Source organism: Loxodonta africana, chromosome 13, assembly GCF_030014295.1.
Source record: "Loxodonta africana isolate mLoxAfr1 chromosome 13, mLoxAfr1.hap2, whole genome shotgun sequence".
Lineage (NCBI taxonomy): Eukaryota > Metazoa > Chordata > Mammalia > Proboscidea > Elephantidae > Loxodonta > Loxodonta africana.
Window position 1 is genome coordinate 14,761,997 of NC_087354.1, and position 25,906 is coordinate 14,787,902.

At 39.1% G+C, this 25,906-nt stretch overlaps 1 protein-coding gene across 4 annotated transcripts in view; it reads right to left on the reverse strand.

The window, feature by feature from the left end:
• Positions 1-25,906, reverse strand: part of MEF2A (myocyte enhancer factor 2A) — a 212,260-nt gene that overhangs the window by 94,279 nt on the left and 92,075 nt on the right. For all 4 annotated transcript variants that reach the window (XM_023553063.2, XM_064267059.1, XM_064267060.1 and 1 more), the window contains one exon: positions 6,293-6,481. In XM_023553063.2, coding sequence (XP_023408831.1) covers positions 6,293-6,346 — 54 coding nt within the window. In that variant the 5' untranslated portion in view covers positions 6,347-6,481. Of the gene's footprint in view, positions 1-6,292; positions 6,482-25,906 lie in introns of those variants that run through there.

The following is a 25,906-nucleotide window of genomic DNA, read 5'->3' on the forward strand; positions in this document are numbered from 1 at the left end:
GGGTTTGGATGATACTGATGATTGTAGCATTATAGTTCTCTGGGGCTACATCATTAGCTAAACACTCAGAATTAGAAATTTCAGGGTTTATGAAAATAGACACAGCATGTTTAAGGGAGAAAACTGCAGTAGATGTGTACCTGAAGGCTGATGGCTACTGAATTCACTCACCTAGACCTTCAGAAAACAATGAAGTACACTACAGATGGAGCATAAGTGTACCAACAATCTGCCAGCTTACACATTACTGGACCTATCTGAACAGACTTTATTCACTGTAATTAAACAATAACAAACTACCATTGTGCATCATTTATAGCATCAACTTTTTGTCCCATCAATAAGAAACAATCATGTTAAAAAAATTACCTTTCTCAACAAAGTGAAGAGACAAGATTGGGTGAAAATTTGGGGGTATTATTTATTTGATTGAGCCTAGTGGCGTAGTGGTTAAAAGCTCAGCTGCTAAGCAAAAGGTAAGCAGTTTGAATCTACCACCCGCTCCTTGGAAACCCTGTGAGGCAGTTCTACTCTGTGCTACGGGGTCGCTGTAAGTCGGAATTGACTTGACGACCACAGGTTTTTTTTTTTTTTTAATGTGATAAGGGTCTAATATCAAAAATATCTTTTAAAAAACTCCTACAACTCAACAAGAAGACAAACAACCCAATCAAAAAATGGGTAAAGAACCTGGACAGTTCACCAAAGCAAATATTCAAATAGCCAACAAGCACATGAAAAGATGCTCAATGTCATTAGCCATAGGGAGATGCTAATCAAAACTATTATCAGATACCACCTCACCCCCACTAGAATAGCAATGATTAAAAAACAACAAACAGAAAACAAGCCAGAGAGGATGTAGAGAAATTTGAATCTTCATCCATTGCTGGTGGGAATGTAAAATAGTGCAGACACTCTGGAAACAGTTTGGTGGTTCCTCAAAAGGTTGAACATAGAACTACCATATGACCCAGCAATCCCAATCTTAGGCATATACCCAAAAGATGTTAAAGCAGGAAAGCAATCAGAAACCTGTATACCAATGTTCACTGCAGCACTCTTCACAAGAGCCAAAAGGTGGTAACAACCTAAATATGCCTATCGACAGATGAATGGACAAACAGAATGTGTTACAGACAATGAAATATTACTCAGCCAAAAAGAGAAACGAAGGCCTAAAACATGCCATAAAGTGAATAAATGCTGAAAACATTATGCTGAGCATTTCAAAATCAGTCACAAAAGGACAAATACCGTATGACATCACTTATATGAAATAAGCAAATACACAGAAATCAAAGCTTCATGGTGGTTACCAGGGTGGGAGAAAGGGGAAAAGGGGGAGGTTTTGCTTGGTGGGGGGGGGGGGCACTGACAGCAGTAGAATAATTAGGAAAAAGACAGGAATAAGGGTTGCACAACGTGTGATCAATGTCGCTGAACTGTGCACATAGAAAATGCTGGATGGGGGAGTGTTTTGTTGTATGTATTTGCACCATGAAAAAAAAAATACATAAGAAATTACCAACTACTGTTTAGAAAAAATAAATAAAAGAATTTCATTAAAAAAAATAGATGCTACATAGCTTAGTTTAAAAATGTGTATCTCTTTTTATAAAATAAAGCCACTACTTCCCTGTCTATTTTACAAAAAAATGGCATCATGAAAGGCTCAATATTCATGCAGGAATCATCCCACAAAGTCAGCAATCAAGTTACTGTATAAAGGTTCTGAAGTATCTGAGAAGTTCTACATGATTCTAAATGTTACATTCAATATCTTACAAGAAAAATTATCTTCAGTATTTTTCTTTTTCAACATTCTATTAGCTAGTCCCATGTATTTATTCTTCCAGCTAACAACTTTATGGGGCAGTTCCACTCTGTCCTATAGGGTCGCTATGAGCCAGAATTGACTCGACAGCAATGGGTTTTTTTTTTAACAACTTTATATTAATTTTGTCAAGTTTCCCCAACAGCCCCACAGTGATTCTCATATATATACATATAAATTTAATGCAGTATCAATATGAGAAGAATTGGCACCTTGAGTATATATTAAGTCATCTCATTTAATAATATAGTATGTCTCGTTATTTACTCAGGTTTTCTTGTACTTTTGTTTAGGCTGCGTATATTCGTATGTGTGTGTATCTACATCAGAATCGACTCGACAGCAATGGGTGTATCTGCATTGAGTTTTGCTACTTTATAGATGCCGTTTTTTTTTTCACTGCCGTCGAGTCCATTCCAACTCATAGCAACCCTTTAGGACAGAGTAGAACTTCCCCAAAGAGCTTCCAAGGGAGCAGCTGGTGATTTGAACAGCTGACTTTTTGATTAGCAGCCAAACACTTAACCACTGCACCACCAGGGCTCTACGGATACTATACATATATAAAATTATGTATGTGATTAACTACTACTCCTATAAATCAAATTTGTCTTTTCAAATACATCACATATATAACCACTCTCAAAGTGAAAAATTTAGAACTTTCTGTGAAGATCAAGTCCTTAGCTTAATAGCCCACTTAGTTCTCACAACTATCTCCTTCCCCTCCATCACCACTGCCTTTGTGTCCAGTCCCCATCACTTCACACATGGACGGTTCCATTTACTGTTCTGAATTTCTGGCAGAGCAAATCTTAAGTCACTGCCATATCCAAAAATTCTTCAATGGTTCTCTATTGCTTTAAAGACACAACCCAAATATTTTAACATGAGATTAAGGCCCTTTTGAAGTGGTTCCTTCCTTATTTTCCAACTTTGTCTTCCAACGATCTAACTCTAATCATAATAAACTACTTGCAGTTCTCGCTAAATGAATGACACTGTCACCACCAAGCCTGTTCATGTACTGTTTCACTTACATGAAATTTGATTTTATCTGGCTAGCTCATACATGTAATTGAAAAACTCTATCTCCTATTAACTCCTTCAGTAACTACTCCCTGACATTCGCCAACAGAGACCGGTCATTCTTTCCATAAGCTCTCCCAACAACTGGGCTTACTTCTATTTGCCATATACTTACATCTCCTATGGAGCCCTGGTGGCACAGTGGTTAAAAGTCTGGCTGCTAACCAAAAGGTCAGCAGTTCAAATCCACCAGTCACTCCTTGGAAACCCATGGGGCAGTTCTAGTCTGTCCTATAGGGTCACTATGAGTTAGAACCAACTTGATGGCACCTAACAACAAAAGCAACAGTAGTCCCTCAGATATAGTAGGTATTCAAATTTGGATGAAAGAATGACTTCTCTTTTCTTCTGCACAGGAACAATTTCTCCCCATTAATTTTAGAATAATAAGCCCATTAACTCAGAATCCACAAATTCAAAAATCAATAAAACTACGATACCCTTGTACTTTATGACAAATTGTGCCCAATCTAACCTGAAAAATACACTATGCAACTAATCCTGTATCTTTTCTCCATTCTTTACCTAAATTACCTGAGGAGAGAAAATTCAGACAGCCCTTGCTCCTTTCAGCAGCTGGGCAAGAAGCTGGCTTAACAGGTAAGTTCAACGCAGTAACAAGGTAATTCTAGCCTCTGAGCTATAGTGGCTGGCTCCATCTTTTTAATGAGGGCATTACCTCAACCTAATGGTTTCATTACATGGGCCCTACATACTCCTAGTTTTCTATTTCTTCTAAACATACATAGTCCTTTCCATTGCTAAGTCCAGTTTACTTATGCCTGATTTAATCATGACTCTGTATGGGATCAGGGTAGCTCAGGGATTCTTATGTGCTTGGCCTTCTCTGCTTGAATGTTATTCCCTAAAAAAATCCTATTTTACATTTATGCTGCATGTTTTTACAGAGCAGGTTGCTATGCCTCCTTTACATGTCACAATCCTCAGATGTGTGAAGGGAAGTTTACTTACAATCTTGCTATGGAACCATTCCTTTGGTTATTTTTATCAACCTTCCCCTACTACCTTCTTCACAATAGGTCATACTAGGAGAGCTTACGCTTTTGTTAAGGAATCTTCATGAGTTGAAACAAGGGCTCTCTGCAATTTTTTCTAAGGGCAGCCCTAATCCTTTCCACTAACTTCTTTAACCAGCTACCCAGCTGAGTTTAATCCCCAATTATATCTGTGTTAACATGTGAACTACTATTCAGACTTTGCAGACTACATCTTCAGTGTTGTTCCTTTCCTGGTAAACTTCCAAAAATCAGCCATTCTTGAAATTTCTCCTGATACACAACCTTTCTAAAGACAGCATCTCTCCTCTGCACATCCCTTGACTATTAGTTCCATTTGCAATAGTCTATGAAATTATTTTTCCTTCCTTCCTCTAAACCAGGGGTTGGCAAACTTTTTCTTAAAGTCCCAGAGACTACATATTTGAGGTTTGTGGGCTCTAGAGTCTCTGTTGTAAATACTCAACTCTGTCACTGTAGTATAAAAGTAGCCACAGACAATATTTAAGTGCATGAGCTTGGCTGTGTTATAGTGTTTTATTTACACAAACAGAAGGCCACTCTGTGCGCCAGAGTTTGCCAACCTCTGCTCTAAACTCTTACAACTTCTACTCTCTACATATACCAGCACCATTATAATTACTCCAAATGTATGAGGGTTGCCGTCACCGATAATGAAATTATATTCAATACATTTTGTCAGTTAAAGCAGAGGTATATACGTAAATGTTTTAGAAATACTTATAATAATAAGAGTCCTAAAAAACATTCTCATTATATAATTAGTTAACCAGAAAATTTACCTGACCAAAACACACATTTATTGGTAACTTGGAGCCCTGGTGGTGCAGTGCTTAAGAGCTCTGCTACTAACCAAAAGGTCTGCAGTTCAAATTCACCAGCCACTCCTTGGAAACGCTACGGGGCAGTTCTACTCTGTCCTATAGGGTCGCTGTGATCATTAAGGCTATTTGTGAATGTGGCTGGGCCATGACTCTCAGTGGTTTGGCAGTTATGATGTAGTTTGGCAGTTATGATGTAGTTTGGCAGTTGTATGATGATGTGATCACTTCCACGATAAGACTTGATATAATGTGATCACCTCCATGATGAAATCTGCTGTGAGTACTCAATCAGTTGAAAAGGAGTTTCCTTGGGGGTGTGGCCTACATCCAATATAGGTGGACTTTCTGGCAAGGCTTGTGGGCTTTTGCTTGCTCTGGATCCTGCAGCTGGCTCCTGTCTGATCTTCGGTTCTTGGGACTTGAGCTGGCAGCTTACCTGCCATCTTGCCTGCTGATCTTGGGGTCTGTTGGTCTTCCTAGCCTGTGAGCCAGAGCCCTGCTCTCTGACTTGCTGATCACTAGGCCCTGCAGGTACATGAATCAGGAGCAGCCTCTAACTTAACCCACAGACTTGGGACATTCCAGCTTCTATAACCACGTGAGCTATTTCCTTGATATACATCTCTCTATATACATTTATATGCTTTACTGGTTTTGCTTCTCTGGAGAACCCAGCCTAAGACGTCTGGTACCAAGAGTGGGGTTCTTCCAGTTGCTGAGTATATCTATTCCAATTATGCACTCTGGAATGGGGGGAATCACTACAGGATGGGTTCAGGGTCCGACTGGACCTACTGTGAGACGGACATGAGTTAAGACTCCATTAATAATCTGATTAATTGGTGGTGACGTTTTGTGTATCTCTATTGCCAACTCAGGCCGTGGAATAGCAGAGCCCTCTTTACTACTGGAGGCAGATTCATTAACATCTTTAAGACTAACCAGACCTGAAAACTAATTTAGAAAACTCATCCTTACAATTTTGTTTTTCTAGAACGACCCCTAGTACCAAATGTCTTAGACTGGGTTCTCCAGAGAAGCAAAAATACTTGCTATGAGCCAGAATTGACTCCATGACAACAGGTCTGGTACTTTTTTATAGTTAACTTAGGTATTAACCTATTTATAAAAATAAAAGTGAAAATTTAAAACAACAATATGTAGAAGGCTAACAATCAAATATATAATTAAATGTATATAAGACTAAATATGTTATAATAAATATATACAACAGTGTGGTAGGACTGCAGTGAATTTACTTCTTTTTGCTTATGTTTTCTGTAATTAACGTATATGATTTCTATAGGAAGAAAAAAGTTTCTTTAAAGCATATGATGAGAAGCCACAATTTATTTCAGGACTGCTAAAACTTTTCATTTCATCTGAACATAAAAATATTCAGAGTTGAAATTAAATTTAAGAAAAACTCAACCATTTTACTTTACAGTCTTAAAATATGTATACATATGCATCAATGAAATACATGAATTAAGATGTTCATTTACCTGTCGGTTCCTTTCATCCATTATGCGTGTGATTTGTATTTTCTTCCGCCCCATTTTTCGTCACTTTCCCTTACTTAAATTCCAAATATTTAATTCAAAAATTGTCTTCAATACCCTAATGCATTGTACACAGCTTCAATTATTTTGGCGTCTAGTCTGAGGGCTACAGCTGAAATGTTCTGTTAAGACCTAAAAGAAAGCACAAATTAGAAGATTAAAGTTCTGTTAAGTTTACAAATCATAAAACTGTTATACAAATGTCAAAATTGTTTTTATGTTGCACATAGCATTATTAGTTGAAATTTCTGTTTAAATAAAATTAATAAACAAATTGAAGTCCTGTTCATTTTACCCCTAAAGTACCTCCTGAATCTATTCCTGTCCCTACTTGTGGCTAGCCTAATGCAATTACAATCTTTGAATTTTCTTCCATGCAACTAATCCTAGTAACAACAAGAGCCAATACTTACTGAGCTTTTTCTGTGTGCCAGGTACTTCTCCAAATCATTCAGCCCTAACTGCAGTTCTCCAAGTTAGCTACAATTATCATCTCCATTTCATAAACAGGGATACTGAGCCACAGAGAAATTAAGCAGTGTGCCAAGGTCATAAACAGTCAGTAGGAGACAGAGCTTCGGATATGAACCCAGGAACTCTGGCTCCAAAACCTGCCCTCTTAAATCACCCTAGCTTCTAGCCAAATTTACCATTTGTCAATCCACATAGACACTATATACTTTCATCAAAATATGCATTTAAACTAAATACTCTTCCATCGGCCATTTAATGAGCTAGTGCTTATCACTTAAGACTCAATTTGAATGTCACCTCCCTAATGAAGATAAAACCAATGCCCCTTGGTAGACAAAACCACAGCACTTGCATGCGTGCATGTGTGTGTAAATTCCAAGTTGTCTTTCTTTTGAGCAGGAGGAAGATGTGGCAGACTGCTTCCATAAAGATTTACAGCCTTGAAAACCCTATGGGGCAGTTTTACTCTATGAGTCAGAATCGACTTGATGGCAATGGGTGGGTTTTCTTCTGAGACCATGGGCTCTTCAAGAATAGGGATTGTATATTGCATTTATCTCTGTAGTAGGACTGGCAATGACATAATTAGCCGTGCTTTGAAATGATGGTTGTGTCTATACGAAACATCGTGCTTTCAAAACATATTAAAAATAACTATTTATGGGGAAACGAGGGACAAATGCTAAAACAGTAATAAATTCCCAAAGGAATTTCAGTGAAGTACTGTTAATTCTATACATGCAACCATACTGTGGCAAATCCAGGGTCTGATTAAATCTGGCTTTTGCTCAAGAGCAATAAATAAGTCTTTCATCACCAGCACTATCATAAGCACAGCACTTCTTACATATTTCATTGATTCCTTCCTTCCTTCTTTCACTCTTTCATTCTTACACAATTGATCATCTATTAATAATTTATTACCTAATAACTGATTATCTATGTAAAATAAGTGTATTTCTAAGCACGGAACTCAGCACAGAGAATAAAATGGTCAAAGAAAAAAAAAAAAAGACATGATTCCTGATCTCACAGAGTCTAGCAGGGGAAATAGATGTTAATTAAGCTATCATACAAATGAGTTTAAATAATTCAAAACTAAAAAGCTCATTTAAAAAAGAATATGACCTAATTTCATGGGTTAGAGAAGACTCCCCTGAAGACATGCCATATGGCATGAGATCTCAAAGCTGATTATGAGGGCGTACATTCTAGGAAGAGAGAGGAGTATATGCAACGGTCCCGTGAAAAGGAGGAGCAGGGAACATTAGAGGAACGGAAAGACTGCTAGTCACTGGCAGGGGGCAGCACTCAAACAAGCAGCTGTGTTTTGGAATATTTGCTTCTTCAACAGAAGGCAGTATAAACGATAAAAGTTGGCTTATTCCAAATCATGTTCCCTCACATATCACATTATATCCAAGTCCCACGATGAAAACTTGCACCTAGTAGGCACCGGCAAGATTAGTTTTCATACATTTCACTGAAGTGGTATTAAGGTAAGCTGTGCAAGATCTGCTGACACCTATAAGGTAGATATAGTCTACACTGTACTACCTCCTGTTCCAATCCACCAGGCATTCCTTGGAAACTCTACAGGGCAGTTCTGCTCTCTCCTTTAGGGTCGCTATCAGTTGGAACCGACTTGACGGCAATAGGTACAGGTACTATCTCCTATAATCTGAAAAAGTCTGAATTCTAGAATATATTTGGGGATTTTGCTTTTGCCAATGGTGGAGTTGATTGCTTCAAACCAACCGTCCTTTGAGAAGAACTAAAAAAGTACAACAAACAAAATTCTGTTTTAAACCACTAGAGAACTTTCAAGACAGTGAGAATTTGCAGGGCTAAGATCTGAAAGAAACAGGTAAGACCAGACTTTGGACTCATTTACCCCCCTAGAATCATTTATATATTCCAATAGCACTGGCTGAACGACTGAGAAAGTAAGCAGAATTTCTAACAGACTTTGAGATGGGGGGAAGGGTAAAAATTAAGATTCAGTGACTATCAAGGAAGAAGAGCCCCCACCAGGACTTCAAAGGGACCCTAAAGGGCTATACCGTAGGCATAAAGATAAACCAAAAATAGACCAGGCCTGACCAGGACTTAAGCATAGCTTCAAATCATCTCAATATCCAATTACATTAAGCAAATGTCCTTGACTTGGCTGCATGGCAGGAGCAAAAGTAAATCTTCTCAACAGAAAGATAACATTCAGAACTTCAAATTAACTCTATCATTTTTTCATACAAAACATCTGGAAATAAAAAGATTACTAGGCAGACAAGAAGTAAAAAACTGACTGAAAACCATATTTAAAAATAACAACAGCAATTAAGCCACAGCAGATTGATATAACAGTGCCATAAAAAATGGACTTTAAAATAAGTTAATTAATATGTTCAAGGAGTTAAAAAAAAGATACAGAATTTTAGCAGACAGTCATCAAAAATGGAAAATAGAATTGAAAAATATGATTTTATAAACAAAAAATTAAGTCATCGATGGATGACTTTATCAATAGGTTAGACACAGCTGAAGAAAGAATCAATAATCCAGAAGACAGGACAGAATAAAATACCTAAATTGAAGCACAAAAAAGACACAAGAACGAGAAATGCAGAGAAGAATGTGAAAAAATTCTTGCATGTGGAAAAGAGATCTAAAATACATGTAATTGGAATTCCAGAAGGGAAGGAGAAAACATATGGGAGAAAAACATAATAAAACCAAACTAAACCCACTGCCATCTAGTCGATTCCAACTCATAGTGGCCCTATAGGGCAGTGTAGAACTGCCCCATAGGGTTTCCAAGGAGCGTCTGGTGAATTTGAACTGCCGACCTTTTGGTTAGCAGCCATTAACTCTTAACTGCTACACCAGCAGAGTTTCCAGAAGACATAAGAGCTAAGAACTTTTCAAAACCAGCCAATGACATCAAGCCACAGATTCAAGATGTTTTACCAACTACCAAGTAAAAAAAATACAAAGAAAACCACATATAAGCACATCAAAGGAGAGAGAACACATAAACAAGTCATAGACAAGGAAATCTTAACAGCAACCCCAAAAAAAAAAAAAAAAAAAATTGCCAAACTGAAATTGTATATCTGGCAAAAAAGCTTTAAAAGTTAAAACAAAATAAAGACATCTTTAGACAAATAATCAGAGAATTTGTCACTAGGAAATTCACACTAAAGGAAACGGTGAAGAGACTTCTTCAAGTTGAAGAAAACAAAGGATTCCAGATATGGCTTAGATATGTACCAAAAAATGAGGTGTAATGAACAAGACAAATGTGTAACTCTAAATGAATACTGACTACAAAAAATAGTTATTTGTGTGATTTTAAATACTGCAAAACACAATAGATAGTTACATAAATGGGAAGGGTAGTAAATGACGTTACATCGTTCCAAGACCCTTTCACTGGCTAGGAAATGGAAAAAGTACCCATTCACAAGTACACCCCAATTTACGACATAACTGAGTTCTGACAAACTGCACCTGTGAATGTCTTTTTTTTAACATCTTGTTGTTAGTAACATGTACCACATACAACGTTACAGAGCATAATTTGCCGATGTTACCATTCTCAGGTGTTCACTTGCAGATGTTTAATTTTATGATTTACCATTCAAAACACTGCTGTACTGACTTAGTTTTCAAAACTAAGTCGTGGCTTCAGCTGCTTGAAAACATGAACCTAAACACTGACAGGTTTGCTAAACTCAATAGGCAGATTTGGGAAGCAGTGAGATGTTACTGTGAAATACATGAAGAAAAAAAGAAAAGGACCACACAGACACCTCTCACTAATTTTCTGACTAGAAACACCATTTCCATATCCAGGGATAATCCAGGTGATCCAGAAGATTCCACAAGTGGAGTTATTACTGCAACTGACAAAATGCCAGTATCATCCAACTCTTCTTCATCAGCAGAGTAAATTTTTATGATTTGTGTATTTTTTTATATAAGCATACTAATACTGAATATACTGAATACTAAGGCTTTATCACTGATGGGAACATCTGCTCTTGGGAAGGTAGAGTGTTCCTTGGGACATGGAAGCTCCTCACTGGGGATCCTCCCAGACCTCTGCTATATGTCTCTTCGTTTGTATGATTTTTGGTTATAATAAATCCATAGTCATAAGTACACTCTGTGAGTTCTGTGAGTCATTCCAGCGAATTAACAAAAAGGATAATAGGAGCCAGCAGGTCAGAAAGCTGGGATGTCATGCAGACTCCCCAAAATTATGACTGGCATCTGCCTAATGGCAGTTTGAAGAACGGTATCTTTTTAAGTTGTGAGCTCTGACCTAGCTCTTGATGGTTAGGGTGAGAGAGGGCACAACACGGAAGGCTGGCAAGGAGGATGGAGAGGTGGGAATGTGAGGACTAATCAACCCCCACTTTGGGAACTGGATTCATGCTGATCCTTACAGTTGCCCTTATATATATTTTTTTTATTCTTCTTCCTTAAACGTAGTTGATACTATTATTTGATTTCTTCCTTTTTCTGTAAATAATCTATCAGTGAAAAGAAGAGGAAGAAAGTAAAAGCACTGAGTCAATACTGTTTCAGACCAGTTTTAAGCTAAACCTTTTTCTTTACCAAACCTCAATCAAGCTGCCTGAAGAACAGTAGAATTCTGTAATTTTCAAACTACCTTAGAAATTCATCTTATATCATAACTCCTACCCTCCACCAAAATAGAAAAGGAATTCAAGGAGGTTAAGCAAACTGTCCAAAGCCTGAGTTATTTAAAAGAGCCAGGAAGTTTTCGCTGTTAACATAGAAGTTGGTCCTGAACATCAGTCATTTTTCAAATCTTTGCCCTAATCATGTCCTAGTCTATACACAATCATATACATATTTTTCCTTCATATCAATTCCCTTTTTTATTTTAATTAGTATATTTAAAAACAACCTTTATTACTACTATAAAAGACAAACTAGTATCACGTGCCACCAATGAAAATAGCCTTAAAAATAATAAAAGCAGAGGCGTAGCCAACATGGTGGCACAGACAGGTGCATCACGCTGTCCCTATGCAGCAAAGAGCCGAAAACTAAGTAAAACAGATACAAACCTCAATCCTGGAGTCCTAAGCATCAAATGAAAGGACAGAGCTAGATCAAACATCAAATGGAAAAAGAAACTAAAGGAAAACAGAGAACAAGGACAGATGCGGAGTGGAGGTACCCTGCCAATTAAGATGGCACAGCATTGCCATCTTGGGGCACAGCCAGCACCGTTCCTGGACAGGGAATACAGGAAGGCAACTTAACTCCCAACAGGAGACACAGAACCTGGTAACCAGAGAAACACCCTTTCCCACCCCTAAACCGTTCTGGCCCATATGCCACCTCTTACTCTTTCCTGCTGGGCCACACCACGCACCCTTGGCTAGAATGCCATTGCGCTGCCCCCAGCCCAGATCTGCCCAGCCCCCACCCACTGGCTTCCATTGTGCCAATATTTCCCCCTTTCTTCCTTTTGTTTCTCGCTTCCACCTAGGCCTGAACAACACCTCCACCTATTCCCGCCAGTCCCCACTGCACCACAATGGCTAGAAAGCCGGTAGCCCACCACCACTCCAGGTCCGCCCCACCCCCACTTGCAGCTCTCATCGTGCTGTGATTTTGTTTTTTTTCTTTTCTCTTTCTTCCTTTTCTTTCTCCCTGCCACCTAGTCCTGTGCGCCACCTCCCACTCGTTCCTACCAGACCCCACTGCACTGCCATAGCTACACAGCCACAAGCACATAGGCCTACAACTGCCCCAGGCCCACCAGCACCCTCTCGCAGCCCCCACCTTGCCACTTTTTTCTTTTCTTTTTCCCTGCCCTTACCAGAGTATGTCACCTCCCCTCCCTTTCCACCAGCTCCTGGTTCTGCCCCACGTCCATTCCCTGGCCCACGTTACATTTTTATTTTTATTTTTCCCATCTTACTTTTCTTTCTCCCTCCCACCTAGCTCCATGACGCCACACTGCCGGACTTCCCACCAGCCACCACCACACCATCATGAATACTGTGTCACTGGCACACCGGCCGACCCCCACCTGTGGGTGCCTACTGTGCCATCATTTTCCTTTTTCCTTCTTTCACTTCTGTTCCCACCTAGCCCTGTATGCCACCCTGATGACCTTCCCACTAGCTCCCACCATGGCATCACAGATGAAGTGCCACCAGCACACTGGACCATCCCCACCTGCCTGCACCTAATGCACTGTCATTTATTTTCTTCTCTTTTAAAACCAACAGCCAGTATCATTCTCAACAGACAGGAGACAAAAGCATTCCCCCTGAAAAGGGGGAACAAGACAAAGATGCGCTCTATCACCAATACTATTTAACATTGTGCTGGAAGTCCTATTACAGCAATAAGGCAAGAAAAAGAAATAAAGGGCATACGAACTGGAAAGTAAGAAGTAAAACTATCCTTATTCACAGATGATATGATCCTATACACAGAAGACCCCAAAGACTCCACAAGAATACTACTGGAACTAACAGAAAGATTCAGCAGAGTAGCAGGATAGAAGATCAACATAAAAAAAATCAGTTGGATTCCTAAACACCAACAAAGAAAACTTTGAAAAGAAAATCAGGAAAACAGTATTTATAATAGCCCTTTAAAAGGACAGAATACTTAGGAATAAATCTAATCAGGGATGTAAAAGACCTGTACAAAGAAAACTATAAAACACTCCAAGAAACCAAGAGAACTACATAAATGGAAACACATACCATGCTCACGGATAGGTAGACACAACACTGTGAAAGTATCAATCCTACTCAAAGCAATCTACAGACGTACTGCAATCCCAGTCCAAATACCAACAACATTCTTTAACAAGATGGAAAAACTTATCACCAACTTTTATGTGGAAAGGAAAGAGACCCCAGATCAGCAAAGCATTACTGAAGAAAAAGTAGGAGGCTTCACACTACCTCATCTCAGAACCTATTATACAGCCACAGTAGTCAAAAGAGCCTCATGTTAGTAAAACAACAAGGACATAGAACAATGGAACAGAATTGACAACCCAGATGTAAATTCATCCACTTATGGTCAGTTCATCTTTGACAAAAGACCAAAGTTCACTAAATAGAGAAAAGACACTCTTTTTAAAAATTATGCTGGTAAAACTGGATGTCCATCTGTAAAAAAAAAAAAAAAGAAAGAAACAGGACCCATACTTCCTACCATATGAAAAAAAAGTAAATTAAAATGGACCCACGACCTAAATATAAAACCTAAAATAATACATATCATGAAATAAAAAATAGGGACAACACTAGGGGCCCTAATACATGGCATAAATACAATACAAACCATAACTAACAATTCACAAACACCAGAAAATAAACTAGATTAAACTCCTAAAAATTAAATACTTATGCTCATCGCAAGAGTAAAAAGAGAACCTACGGGCTGGGAAAAAAAATTTGGCCATGACAAATTCAACAAAGGTCTAATCTCTCAAATCTACAGGAAAACCCAACACCTCTACAAAGATGAATGGATAAACAAACTATAGTACGTACACACAATGGAATACTACCCAATGATAAAGAACAATGCTGAGTGAAATAAGTCAATCATGAAAGGACCAATATCGTATGAGACCATTACTATAAAAACTCATAAGGTTTATGCAAAAAAAGAAACAATCCTTGACGGTTACAAGAGAAGGTGGGAATGGGAGGGAAAAACACTAAAAAGCCAATAGATAAGTGGCAACTTTGGTGAAGGGTAAGAGAGTACACAATATTGGGGAAGCCAGCACAACTTGTCTGAGGCAAGGTCATGGAAGCTCCACAGACACATCCCAACTCCCTGAAGGATCAAATTACTGGGCTGAGAACCTACAGGCTGGGAAAATTTTTTGGCTACAACATATCTGACAAGCGTCTAATCCATAAAATCTACATGTCTTAGGCTGCGTTCTCTAGAGAAGCAAAACCAGTGAAGTGTATAAATACATATACAGAGAGATTTATATCAAGGAGACAGCTCACACAACTGGGGACACTAGAATGTCTCAAGTCTGTGGATCAGAATAGAGGGTTCTCCTGATTCATGTAGCCGTGGTGGCTGGCAAACCCAAGATCAGCAGGTCAGAGAACAGGGCTCTTGTTCACTAAGCTCGATGGATGTCAAGGTTGGCAGGCAAGACCACAAGGCTTCTCCTAGTTCACAGAGCTGCAGGGACTGGTGAACCCAAGATGAGCAGATTGGAGACCAGAGCTCTTGCTCACAGGCTGTGAAGATGGATGAATCCCAAGATCGGCAGGTAAGCTGTTAAGCTCAAGTCCCAAAGACTGGAGGTCAGACAAACAGGAGGCAGCTGCCGGATGTAGTGCAGACAAAAGCCAGAATGTCCACTTATATTTGGATGTAGGCTACGTGCTCAATGAAACTCTGTTTCAAGTGACTGACTACTCACAGCAGATCCCATCATGAGGGTGGTCACATATAAACACTGAGAATCATGGCCAAACCAAGCTGACATGCAATCTTAACCATCACATATATAGTAATACTTCAACACCTCAACAACAAAAAGACAAATAATACCATTTAAAAAATGGGCCAAGGATATGAAAACACAGTTCACCAAAGAAGACATTCAGGCAGCTAACAGACACATGAGGACATGTTTGTGATCATTAGCCATTACAAAAATGTAAACCGAAACTACAATGAGATACCGTCTAACCCCAACATTACTGGAACAAATCAGAAAAAACAGAAAACAAATGTTGGAGAGGTTGCAGGGAGATTGGAACTCTTATGCACTGCTGGTGGGAATGTAAAATGGTACAACCACTATGAAAAACAACATGGCGCTTCCTTAAAAAGCTAGAAATGGAACTACCATATGATCCAGCAATCTACTAGGAATATATCCTAGAAAATAAGTGCCATCACACGAACAGACACATGCACACCCATGCTCATTGCAGCATTATTCGCAATAGCAAAAAGGTAGAAATAACTAAGTGCCCATCAACAGAATTATGGATAAACAAATATGGTACATACATGCAATAGAATACTACAAAACAATGAAGAACAATGATGAACCTGCGAAACACCTCAAAACAGGGATGAATCTGGATGGCATTATGCTGAGTGAAAAAGTCAATCACAAAAGGACAAATACTGCCTGAAACTAAATATTGCGTACAAACCCAAGAAAAGGTTTACACACAGAAAAAAAAAACAAGCTTTGATGGTTACGAGGGAGGAGTGGGATGAGGAGAGAATATCACCAACTAGATAGTAGACAAGTGTTAACTTTGGTAAAGGGAAAGACAACACACAATATAGAGGAAGTCAGCACAACTTGACCAAGTGAAAGTCAGTGAAGCTTCCTAGACAGACCTAAATACCTTAAGGGACCAAGTTACTGAGGCTGAAGACTAGGGACCATGGTCTCCAGGGACATATAGATCAACTGGCTAATATAGTTCATAAAGAAAATGTTCCACATCTTACTTTGGTGAGTAGCAACTGGGTTCTTAAAATCTTTTGAGCAGCCATCTAAGATACATCTATTGCTCTCATCACATCTGGAGCAAAGGAGGATGAAGAAAATCAAAGAAAGGAAAATATTAGTCCAAGGGACTAATGTACCACATGAACTACAGCCTACACCAGCCTAAGTCCAGAAGAACTAGATGATGCCTGGATACTACCATGGACCACTCTGACAGAGATCACAATACAGGGTCCCAGACAGAGCGGGAGAAAAATATAGAACACAATTCAAATTCACAAAAGAGACCAGACATGCTGGTCCGACGGAGACTGGAGGAGCCCCCAAGGCTATGGCCTCCACACATCCTGATAACTCAGAACTGAAACCACTTCTGAAGTCCACCGTTCAGCCAAAGATTAGACAGGTCTATAAGACAAACAATAACACATGTGAGGAACATGCTTCTTAGTTCAATCAAATATATGAGACAAAATGGGCAATACCCTCCAAATGCAAAGACAAGAAGGCAGGAAGTGACATGAAAATTGGACGAATGAACATGGAGAGCCCAGGGTGAAAAGGGAAAGGGGGAGAATGCTGACACCTTGCAGGGATTACAACCAATGTCACACAACAATTTGTGTATAAACTTTTGAATAAAAAACTAATTTCAACCGTAAACTTTCACCTAAAATGCAAAAAAATTAAATAACAAAAGTGAAATTAAATATTAAGATAAAATATAAACAATTAACTATAATGGTGTGTATATGTGTATACATCATGGTATAATTACTTATACTTACCTCGTAATGCGGTAACTATAAGTAATAACAAATCTAATTACTTGATATACGGAAATGTATACCTGAAAATAAATTCCTCAATACAAAGAAAAGGATCATATATAATTGCTGTTGTCGGGTGCTGCCGAGTCAGCTCCAACACATAATGACCTTATGTATAACAACAAAACGCTGCTCAGTCCTATGCCATTCTCTTAGGCTGAGTTCTCTAGAGAAGCAAAATTAGTAAAGCGTATAAACATATATATATATATATATAAAGAGATTTATATCAAGGAAATGGCTCACGCGATTGTAGAGGCTGAAACGTCCCAAGTCCATTTATCAGGATAGAGCTTCTCTCAATTCACGCAGCCGCAGGGGCTGGGGAACCCAAGATCAGTGTATCAGAAAGTGGAGGTCCTGCTCTCAAGCTGTGAAGATCTACAAATTCCAAGATGTGCAGGTAAGTTGAAAGCTCAAGTCCCAAGAGCTGGAGGTCACATGAACAGGAGCAGGATCCAAATCCCAAGATCTGGATGCAAATAAGCTGACAACTCAAGTCCCAAGAGCCAGAGGTCAGACAAACTGGAGGCAGCACAGGATCCACAGCGAGCAAAGAAGCCAGAACGTCTGCTTATATTTGGATGCAGGCCACACCCCCAAGGAAACTCCCCTTCAACTGACTGGCTACTCACAGCAGATTCAATCCTGGGAGTGCACATATACACAGCTGAGAATCATGGCCCAGCCAAGATGACACACTCTTAACCATCGCAGCCATCATCACAATCATTGCTATGTTTGAGCCCAGTGTTGCGGCCACTATGTCAGTTCATCTCATTGGACATCTCCCTCTTTTTCACTGACCCTCTACTTTACACCAAGCATGATGTCTTTTTCCAACAATATGCCAACAATATGTCCCACCTGTCAAAGTAGTCCATGGTATATTCTTCACCAACACCACAATTCAAATGTGTCAATTCTTCTTTGATCTTCCTATTTCATTGTCCAGTTTTTACAAGCACATGAGGCGACTGAAAGTACCATGGCTTGAGTCAGGCACATCTTAATCATCAAAGTGACACCTCTGATTTTTTACACTTTAAAGAAAGAGGTCTTTTGCAGTAGATTTGTTCAATGCAGTATGTCATTTGATTTCTTGACTGCTGCTTCCATGGGCACTGGTTGTTGATTCAAAGAGAATATAATCCTTGACAAAGTCAATTTCTTTGCCATTTATCATGCTGTTGCTTACTGCTCCAGTTGTGAGGATTTTTGCTTTATGTTACATCTTGGAAGAAGAACTGCCAGAATGCTCCTTAGATGTGAGGACGTTGAGACTTTGTCTTACGTACTCTGAACACGTTATCAGGAGGGACCAGTCCCTGGAGAAGGACATCACACTTGGTAGAGGGTCAGTGAAAAAGAAGAACATCAATGAGATGGACTGACATAGTCGGTGCAACAATGGGCTCAAACATAACAATTCTGAGGCTGTGCAGTACTGGGAGTGTTTTGTTCTGTTGTACATAGGGTTGCTATGAGTCGGGACCAACTCGATGGCACCTAATGACAACAATTCATATTGAAGGCAGCAGTTATCAGTAAGTGCTTCAAGCCGTCTTCACTTTCAGCAAGCAAAGCTGTGTCACCTGCATACCTTAAGTTGTTAATATGCCTTCCTCCAATTCTGATGTGGAATTCTTCTTCTTATAGTCCAGCTTCTTGGATTATTTGTTCAGCATATAGATTAAATAAGTAAGGTGAAAGATACCACTCTACCACACGCCTTTTCCAATTTTAAACCATGCAGTAACCCCTTGTAAATGGATTCTGCTCCATTTCATTTACACAGATAACTCCAATTTTTAGTTTTAATTAATGTAAACCAGATCAAAAACTCCCATCTCACACGTGTACTTAATCAGAAGGGGCAAAGATCTGTGCAAGCTTCTCTGATAGGGTTGGAACACTGAAAATACATTCCCTAATCAAAAGAATACTACCACTGCCGTCGAGTCCATTCTGACTAATAGCAACCCTATAGGACAGAGCAGAACTGCCCCCATAGGGTTTCCAAAGAGCGCCTGGTGAGTTCAAAGTGCTGACCTTTGGATTTTCAGTCAAGCTCTTAACCACTACACCACCAGGTCTCCATCAAAAGAATAAGTAAGTTTTAAGTAAAAAGTATCCAAATCCAGAATGAGGTAGTAAAACTTCCCCTTTTCAAAGATGACGTAATCCTATATATAGAAAACCCCAAAGATTTCACAAGAAAGCTATTACAGCTAATAAATGAGTTCACTAAATTAACAGGATACAAGGTCAACACACAAAAATCAGTCAGGTTTCTACACATCAGCAATGAGCAAGCGGAAAAGGAAATTAAAGAAACAATTCCATTTACAACGGCATCCTAAAGAATAAATTACCTAAATAAATTTAAACAGCAAAGTGAAAGACCTATACACTAAAAACTATAAAATATTACTTGGCAAATGTTTTGTTATGTATATTTTACCACAATAAAAATATAACTTCTGATGAACAAACTTCTGTCTCAAGATGATTTCTGAAGCCTGCTTCCTAATGTGAATATATACTTCGCAATTTTCGAACAGTGATGGGAAACAGGTGCTATTCTCCATTCATGTCTGCCATGTAGTTTGAAAAAAATACCTAGAAAAATATTTGTATCAAATCTTTCAAGTATCTTTTCATAATATTTAAAATACGTTCAGCCAGTTCATCAGAGAAGTTCATAACCAGATGATTTAGGCGATAAGTTTTCTGTTAGTTGGCTGAAAGTAGAAATGAAGTTATTCAAGGGCCCTGGTTGTTTTAAATTTTCACAATCTCCTTATTAGATAGACATTATTGTCATTATTCATATTTGAGAAAAATGAAGTCCAGGCAGTTGATACCACTTTCCCAAGGTCACAGCTGCTAAAGAGCAGCACTAAGACTCAACGAAAATTTGTGTGACTCTAGGAGAGTGCTCCATCAGCTGTACTCTGCTGCCTTAGTTGGAGAGGAACGGGGTTCAGAAACTACCAGCCTGCATCAGTTTTCTCAGCTCATATGATGAGGCACCATGCATCAGCCTTGCCCAGGGGCTCTGGGTCCAGGACTACCCCAGGTGAGTAGTCTGGCCAATGTCATTCCAGCTCTATCACAAAAACTCTATTATCTTGCTGTTTGCAAAGGTGGATGGTGGGAGGGAAGGAACCACAGCCAGACAGAGAAACCTCCATGGCCACTCCCACAGCCTGGTTCCTTCCTTTTCTACCTCCTTCTCAATCCTCAATGGCCATCTTAAAAACAGCGTTTTCTTTCCCAGGGACACCACAATCCTTCCAGCTGCAGTTGCCTCCTCCCTGCCCGCACTTTGGAATATAGATCTTCTTTGACCCAGTATATCTATTCTTTCACAATTTAATACTCATGCACGCTTTAAGAAAACACAAAGAATGCATTCAGCAAGTATACTTAACCTTTGCAACCATTTAGAAAAGTGCCATTATTTCAAATGCTAAAAATAAATTCAGCATTAAGTTAAAATCTACCTTTTCAACCATGTGTATATACTATGATAATAGATTAATTATTGTTGTTGCTGTTAGCTGCTGTCAAGTTGGCCCCCAACTCACGGCGACCCCATGCACAATGGAACAAAACGCTGCCTGGTCCTGTGCTATCCCCAATGATTGATTCCGGACTGGACCATTGTGATGCACAGAGTTTTCAACAGCCAATTTTCAGAAGCAGGTCATCAAGCCTTTCTTCCTAGTCTGTCTTAGTCTGTAAGCTGCGCTGAAACCCGTTCAGAATCATAGCAACATGCATGTCCCCACTGATAGACAGGTGGTGGCTGTTCATGAAGTGCACTGGCTGGGTACTGAACCCGTGTCTCATGCATGAAAGTCAAGAATTCTACCACTGAACGCCCACTAAAACCAAACCAAACCCTTTGCCATCAAGTTAATCCTGACTCAAAGTGACCCTAAACGACAGAGTAGAACTGCCCCATAGAGTTTCCAAGGAGCATCTGGTGGATTTGAACTGCTGACCTTTTGGTTAGCACCCATAGCTCTTAACCACTACACCACCAGGGTTTCTGCTCCCTCTATAGTAATCACCTGACTGTAATAAATAACTGAGCAGCATACTAATATACTATACTGCTATCACTATAATACTTGGTGGAAAACTATCAGCCAAGGCCTTAGAACAACTATAGGATACCCTCCTTTAAGTTGCTCTGAGAACAAGGAAATAAAATTCAAGCATAATTTATACTTTACTAAAAATATAAAGTATACTCAATGCCTTCCTTATGTGCTAACTATTCCTGATAGGAATACTCTCATTAATAGGAAATATCAATAATTAGACAAATCAGATTAAAACAGAAACATCAAAACAATAGATTTACTAACTTCACCTAATATGAACTTAGGTAGTTAACATAAAATTTTTACCTTTTACATTCCTAGTTCATGTTCAACATTTTTACTAACTGCTCTTTTTCAGACTTTAACTTTGTTTGGTAACAAATAAATTTTACTAAAATTTACTTACAAATTTTTAAAATAGATTTTTCCTTCCCAGAAACCCTGGTGGCGTAGTGGTTAAGTGCTACAGCTGCTAACCAAGAGGTTGGCAGTTCAAATCCGCCAGGTGCTCCTTGGAAACTCTATGGGGCACTTCTACTCTGTCCTATAGGGTCACTATGAGTCGTAATTGACTCGAGGGCATTGGGTTTGGTTTTTGGTTTTCCTTCCCAATCCATAATAATGACTCCTTTAATTCAAAGCATTATTTAAATCAACCATGCAAAAATTTTAAAAATATAAATTACCTCTAGTTTTGACCTCAAAAAAGGAATAATTGCTTAAATCTGGCTAATATGTAAAATAATACATTTACCCTTTTAAAGTGAATATTTAATTCTTATACAGAAATGTCACAGAATTGGCAGCTTATTCTTTATATTGACAGAATACAAGGCATGAAAGAAAAGTAATTTAAGATGAAATAGGCTTTCTTTGAGTTGGTTAACTTTTTTAGTAGTCAATCATTATCATAAAACATGAAATCTTCAATTTTACTCTTTTCAATATTCCATGCTTTCTCTATGTTTTACTTTCTTTACTCCTTCTTACGCCATGGAAGTGTATACTAACTGTACATTCCTGAAGGAAAATTCGTGTATACGGCATTCTGGGCACCAAAATGCTGCTCCTTTTCTGATTTCTAAATTAGTGAATTACGGATTCAACTTTAAAAGAGTACAAAGTTATACTAACATTATGTTTCCAAAAATGAGTTTTATTTATTTTTAATATGATGGCAGCTTCATTTCCAGTCCCATCATTTGACATGACAGAGATGTCAGCAGGGGTGGGACACTACTTACAGTTTAATGATAGAAGCGGGGGCCTCTGAAGTCTGCCTGCATTGGTCTGAATCCAGACTCTACCACTAGTTGTAAATCTTGGAAAAGTTATTAAGTGCTCTATGCTTCACCCTCCTTATCTAGATTGCTTATGTGGTTGTTACAAACATTAAAAGTAATATACAAAAAGCACCTACAACAAAGCCAAGCAAATTATAAGTTCTAAATAACAGAGCAACTATCATCACAAGCTCTTAATTCAACTCTTAGTATAACTGAAGACACTGCCAGCTGCCGAAGCGAATACAAGGAAAAGCTAACACGTTAATTCCAAATTATAATTCCAACAGTACACATATTAATTCAAAAGCTTGCACCAAATATTTACACAATAAAAACTTGTACTGGCATTTCTTCCTTTTCCAAGAACTGGCCATACTCATTCTTAACTTTGTTTAAGCCTCTCCTTTTCTCTCTTCCCTGGTCACACACACATACTTAGAATGCTATTTTTATTACTCATTCCAAGACAACCTCAAAATCTGGTATTTTAAAATCTGATTCAAACAAACAAAAAAAAAAAAACCCAAACCCACTGCCTTGAAGTCAATTCTGACTCATAGCAACCCTGTAGGACAGAAGAGAACCGCCCCACAGGGTTTCTAAGACTGTAAATCTTCATGGAAACAGACTGCCACATTGTTCTACCACAGAGCAGCTAGTGGGTTTGAACCACTGACTTTTCAGTTAGCAGTCCTGCGCTTAATCACTGAACCACCAGGGCTCCTTGATCAGATTTAAATCCTATCTACTTATCCAGGCTACACCCCTTCCCTCTCTACTCCTACCTCTATGAACTGCCAATGCACTTTTACATACCTAAATGGATGGACGAATGAACAGATGGATGGCCAGATACTAAGACGTAATTCAAGTGCCTCCTGTACACCAGAATGTCAGCTCCATAATAAGGCAGGACGGGATCTGCTTTGCTCACCAATGTACGCCCAGCACCAGCCCATGCATAGTAAATACAAGCTTAGTAAATGGCACTTTCGCATACATTGGTTCATGTACTTCTCATAACAATCTTGAAAGGTATGTATTAGCCTTGGTTTACTGAAGATTATTATATAAATTTTATAGTTTGTCCATTCTTTTATTCATTCTTAGTTTAATTTCAAACTTCCAGAAAAGTTGCAAAAATAAGAGATTCCCTGCAAACTTACTCAAATCAACCAATTTTTAAACAGTCACCATTTTTAAAAATTTTTATTGTGCTTTAAGCGAAAGGTTACAAATCAAGTTAGTCTCTCACACAAAAACTTATATACACCTTGCTACATACTCCCAATTGCTCTTCCCCTAATGAGACTGCCCGCTCCCTCCCTCCACTCTCTCTTTTCGTGTCCTTTTCACCAGCTTCTAACCCCCTCTACCCTCTCATCTCCCCTCCAGGCAGGAGATGCCAACATAGTCTCAAGTGTCCACCTGATCCAAGAAGCTCACTCCTCACCAGCATCCCTCTCCAACCCATGTCCAGTCCAATCCATGTCTGAAGAGTTGGCTTCGGGAATGGTTCCTGTCCTGGGCCATCAGAAGGTCTGGGGGCCATGACCACTGGGGTCCTTCTAGTCTCAGTCAGACCATTAAGTCTGGTCTTTTTACGAGAATTTGGGGTCTGCATCCCACTGTTCTCCTGCTCCCTCAGGGGTTCTCTGTTGTGTTCCCTGTCAGGGCAGTCATTGGTTGTTGCCAGGCACCATCTAGTTCTTCTGGTCTCAGGTTGATGTAGTCTCTGGTTTACGTGGCCCTTTCTGTCTCTTGGGCTCATAATTACCTTGTGACCTTGGTGTTCTAATTTCCACTGTTTTTACTTTTCATTCTTTGACCCATTCTGAGACAGGTCTGGGGTCCCGAGGTAAAATTAATCCTCTTGTGAATGGAGGCTGTACAAATTCCAAAACAAACACGATATGGTGTAGGCTGGACATGAGGAAACCAGTATCGTGAGGCTAAATTTAAAATTATCAACAAGATTTCCCTTAATGCTTCCTCTTAGGATTGTTTTTCAGGCAAACCCATTAAAACCAGAATCCCGCGCAAGCGCAGAAATTATTTGGTTGACTGCTGGATGTTCCTATCCCATGATGAGTCCTGCCTAGGAACCAAGCAATTCGTGTCAAGTAACTAAAAACACCAGACATATGTCATCAGACAAAAGCTGGACCCAGTTTAGAAGCAAGAGGTCCGACATCCACTTCCATGCTAAGTCTCAGCCCAGCCTTTCTATTAAATAAGTATGCTATTTCCCAGGAGGTTAATGAATATATGTAACTTCCCTCTTACTGTATAGTATAAACCTTCTCCCAGCCCTCTGTTTTGAGAGACAGTGCTTTGCGAGTGATCTCCCTGTCTCCTACTTGCTGTGAGTATTAAACTGTGCCTGCTTTAAAACCCACTTGACTCTAGTTATTCTTAACAAGAGTACAACTGGCGAACCCACTGCATTTGGTAACACTTCCTCATGGGATAAACAAAAACCTATTGCCATCGAGTCAATTCTGACTCACAGCAACCCTATAGGACAGGGTAGAACTGCCCCATAGAGTTTCCAAGGAGCACCTGGCAGATTTGAACTGCTGACCTTTTGGTTAGCAGCCATATCACTTAACTACTAAGCCACCATGATTTCCTCCTCATGGGGTATGTACATGTAATTTTTTTTTAAGGGAAACCCTCAACAAGATGGATTGACACAACAGTCACAAAAGTGGACTAAAACAATCATGAATATGGCACAGGACAGAACCAGGCAGTGTTTTGTTCTACTATACATAAGGTCACCATTGAGTCTTCGTCAACTCAACAGCAACTAACAACTACATATACACATACACACAATTTCTCTTTCTGAATCATTTGAAGGTAAACTGTATAAATCCTGCCCTTATACCCTGTTATGGATTAAATTATGTCCCCCAGAAATATGTGTTATAAATCCTAACGTCTATGCCTATGGTTATAATCCCATTTGAGAATGGGTTGTCTTTTATATTAATAAATGAGGCAGGCACAGTGTATCTTGGGCCAATCTCTTTTGAGATATAAAAGAGATTATGCAAGTGAGCAAGCAGATGGGTAAGACAGGTGCCAAGACATATGGAGATCTCCAAGGAACCAGGCACGTAGCAGAAGCTGAAGAGAGAAGGACCTTCCTCCAGAGCTGAGAGAGAGAGAGAGGGCCTTCCACTAGAGCTTGGGCTCTAAATTCGAACTTCTAGCCTCCTAAACTGTGAGAAAATAAATTTCTCTTTGTTAAAGCCATCCACTTGTGGTATTTGTTATCGCAGCACTAGATAACTAAGACATGCCTCAATACTTAAAGT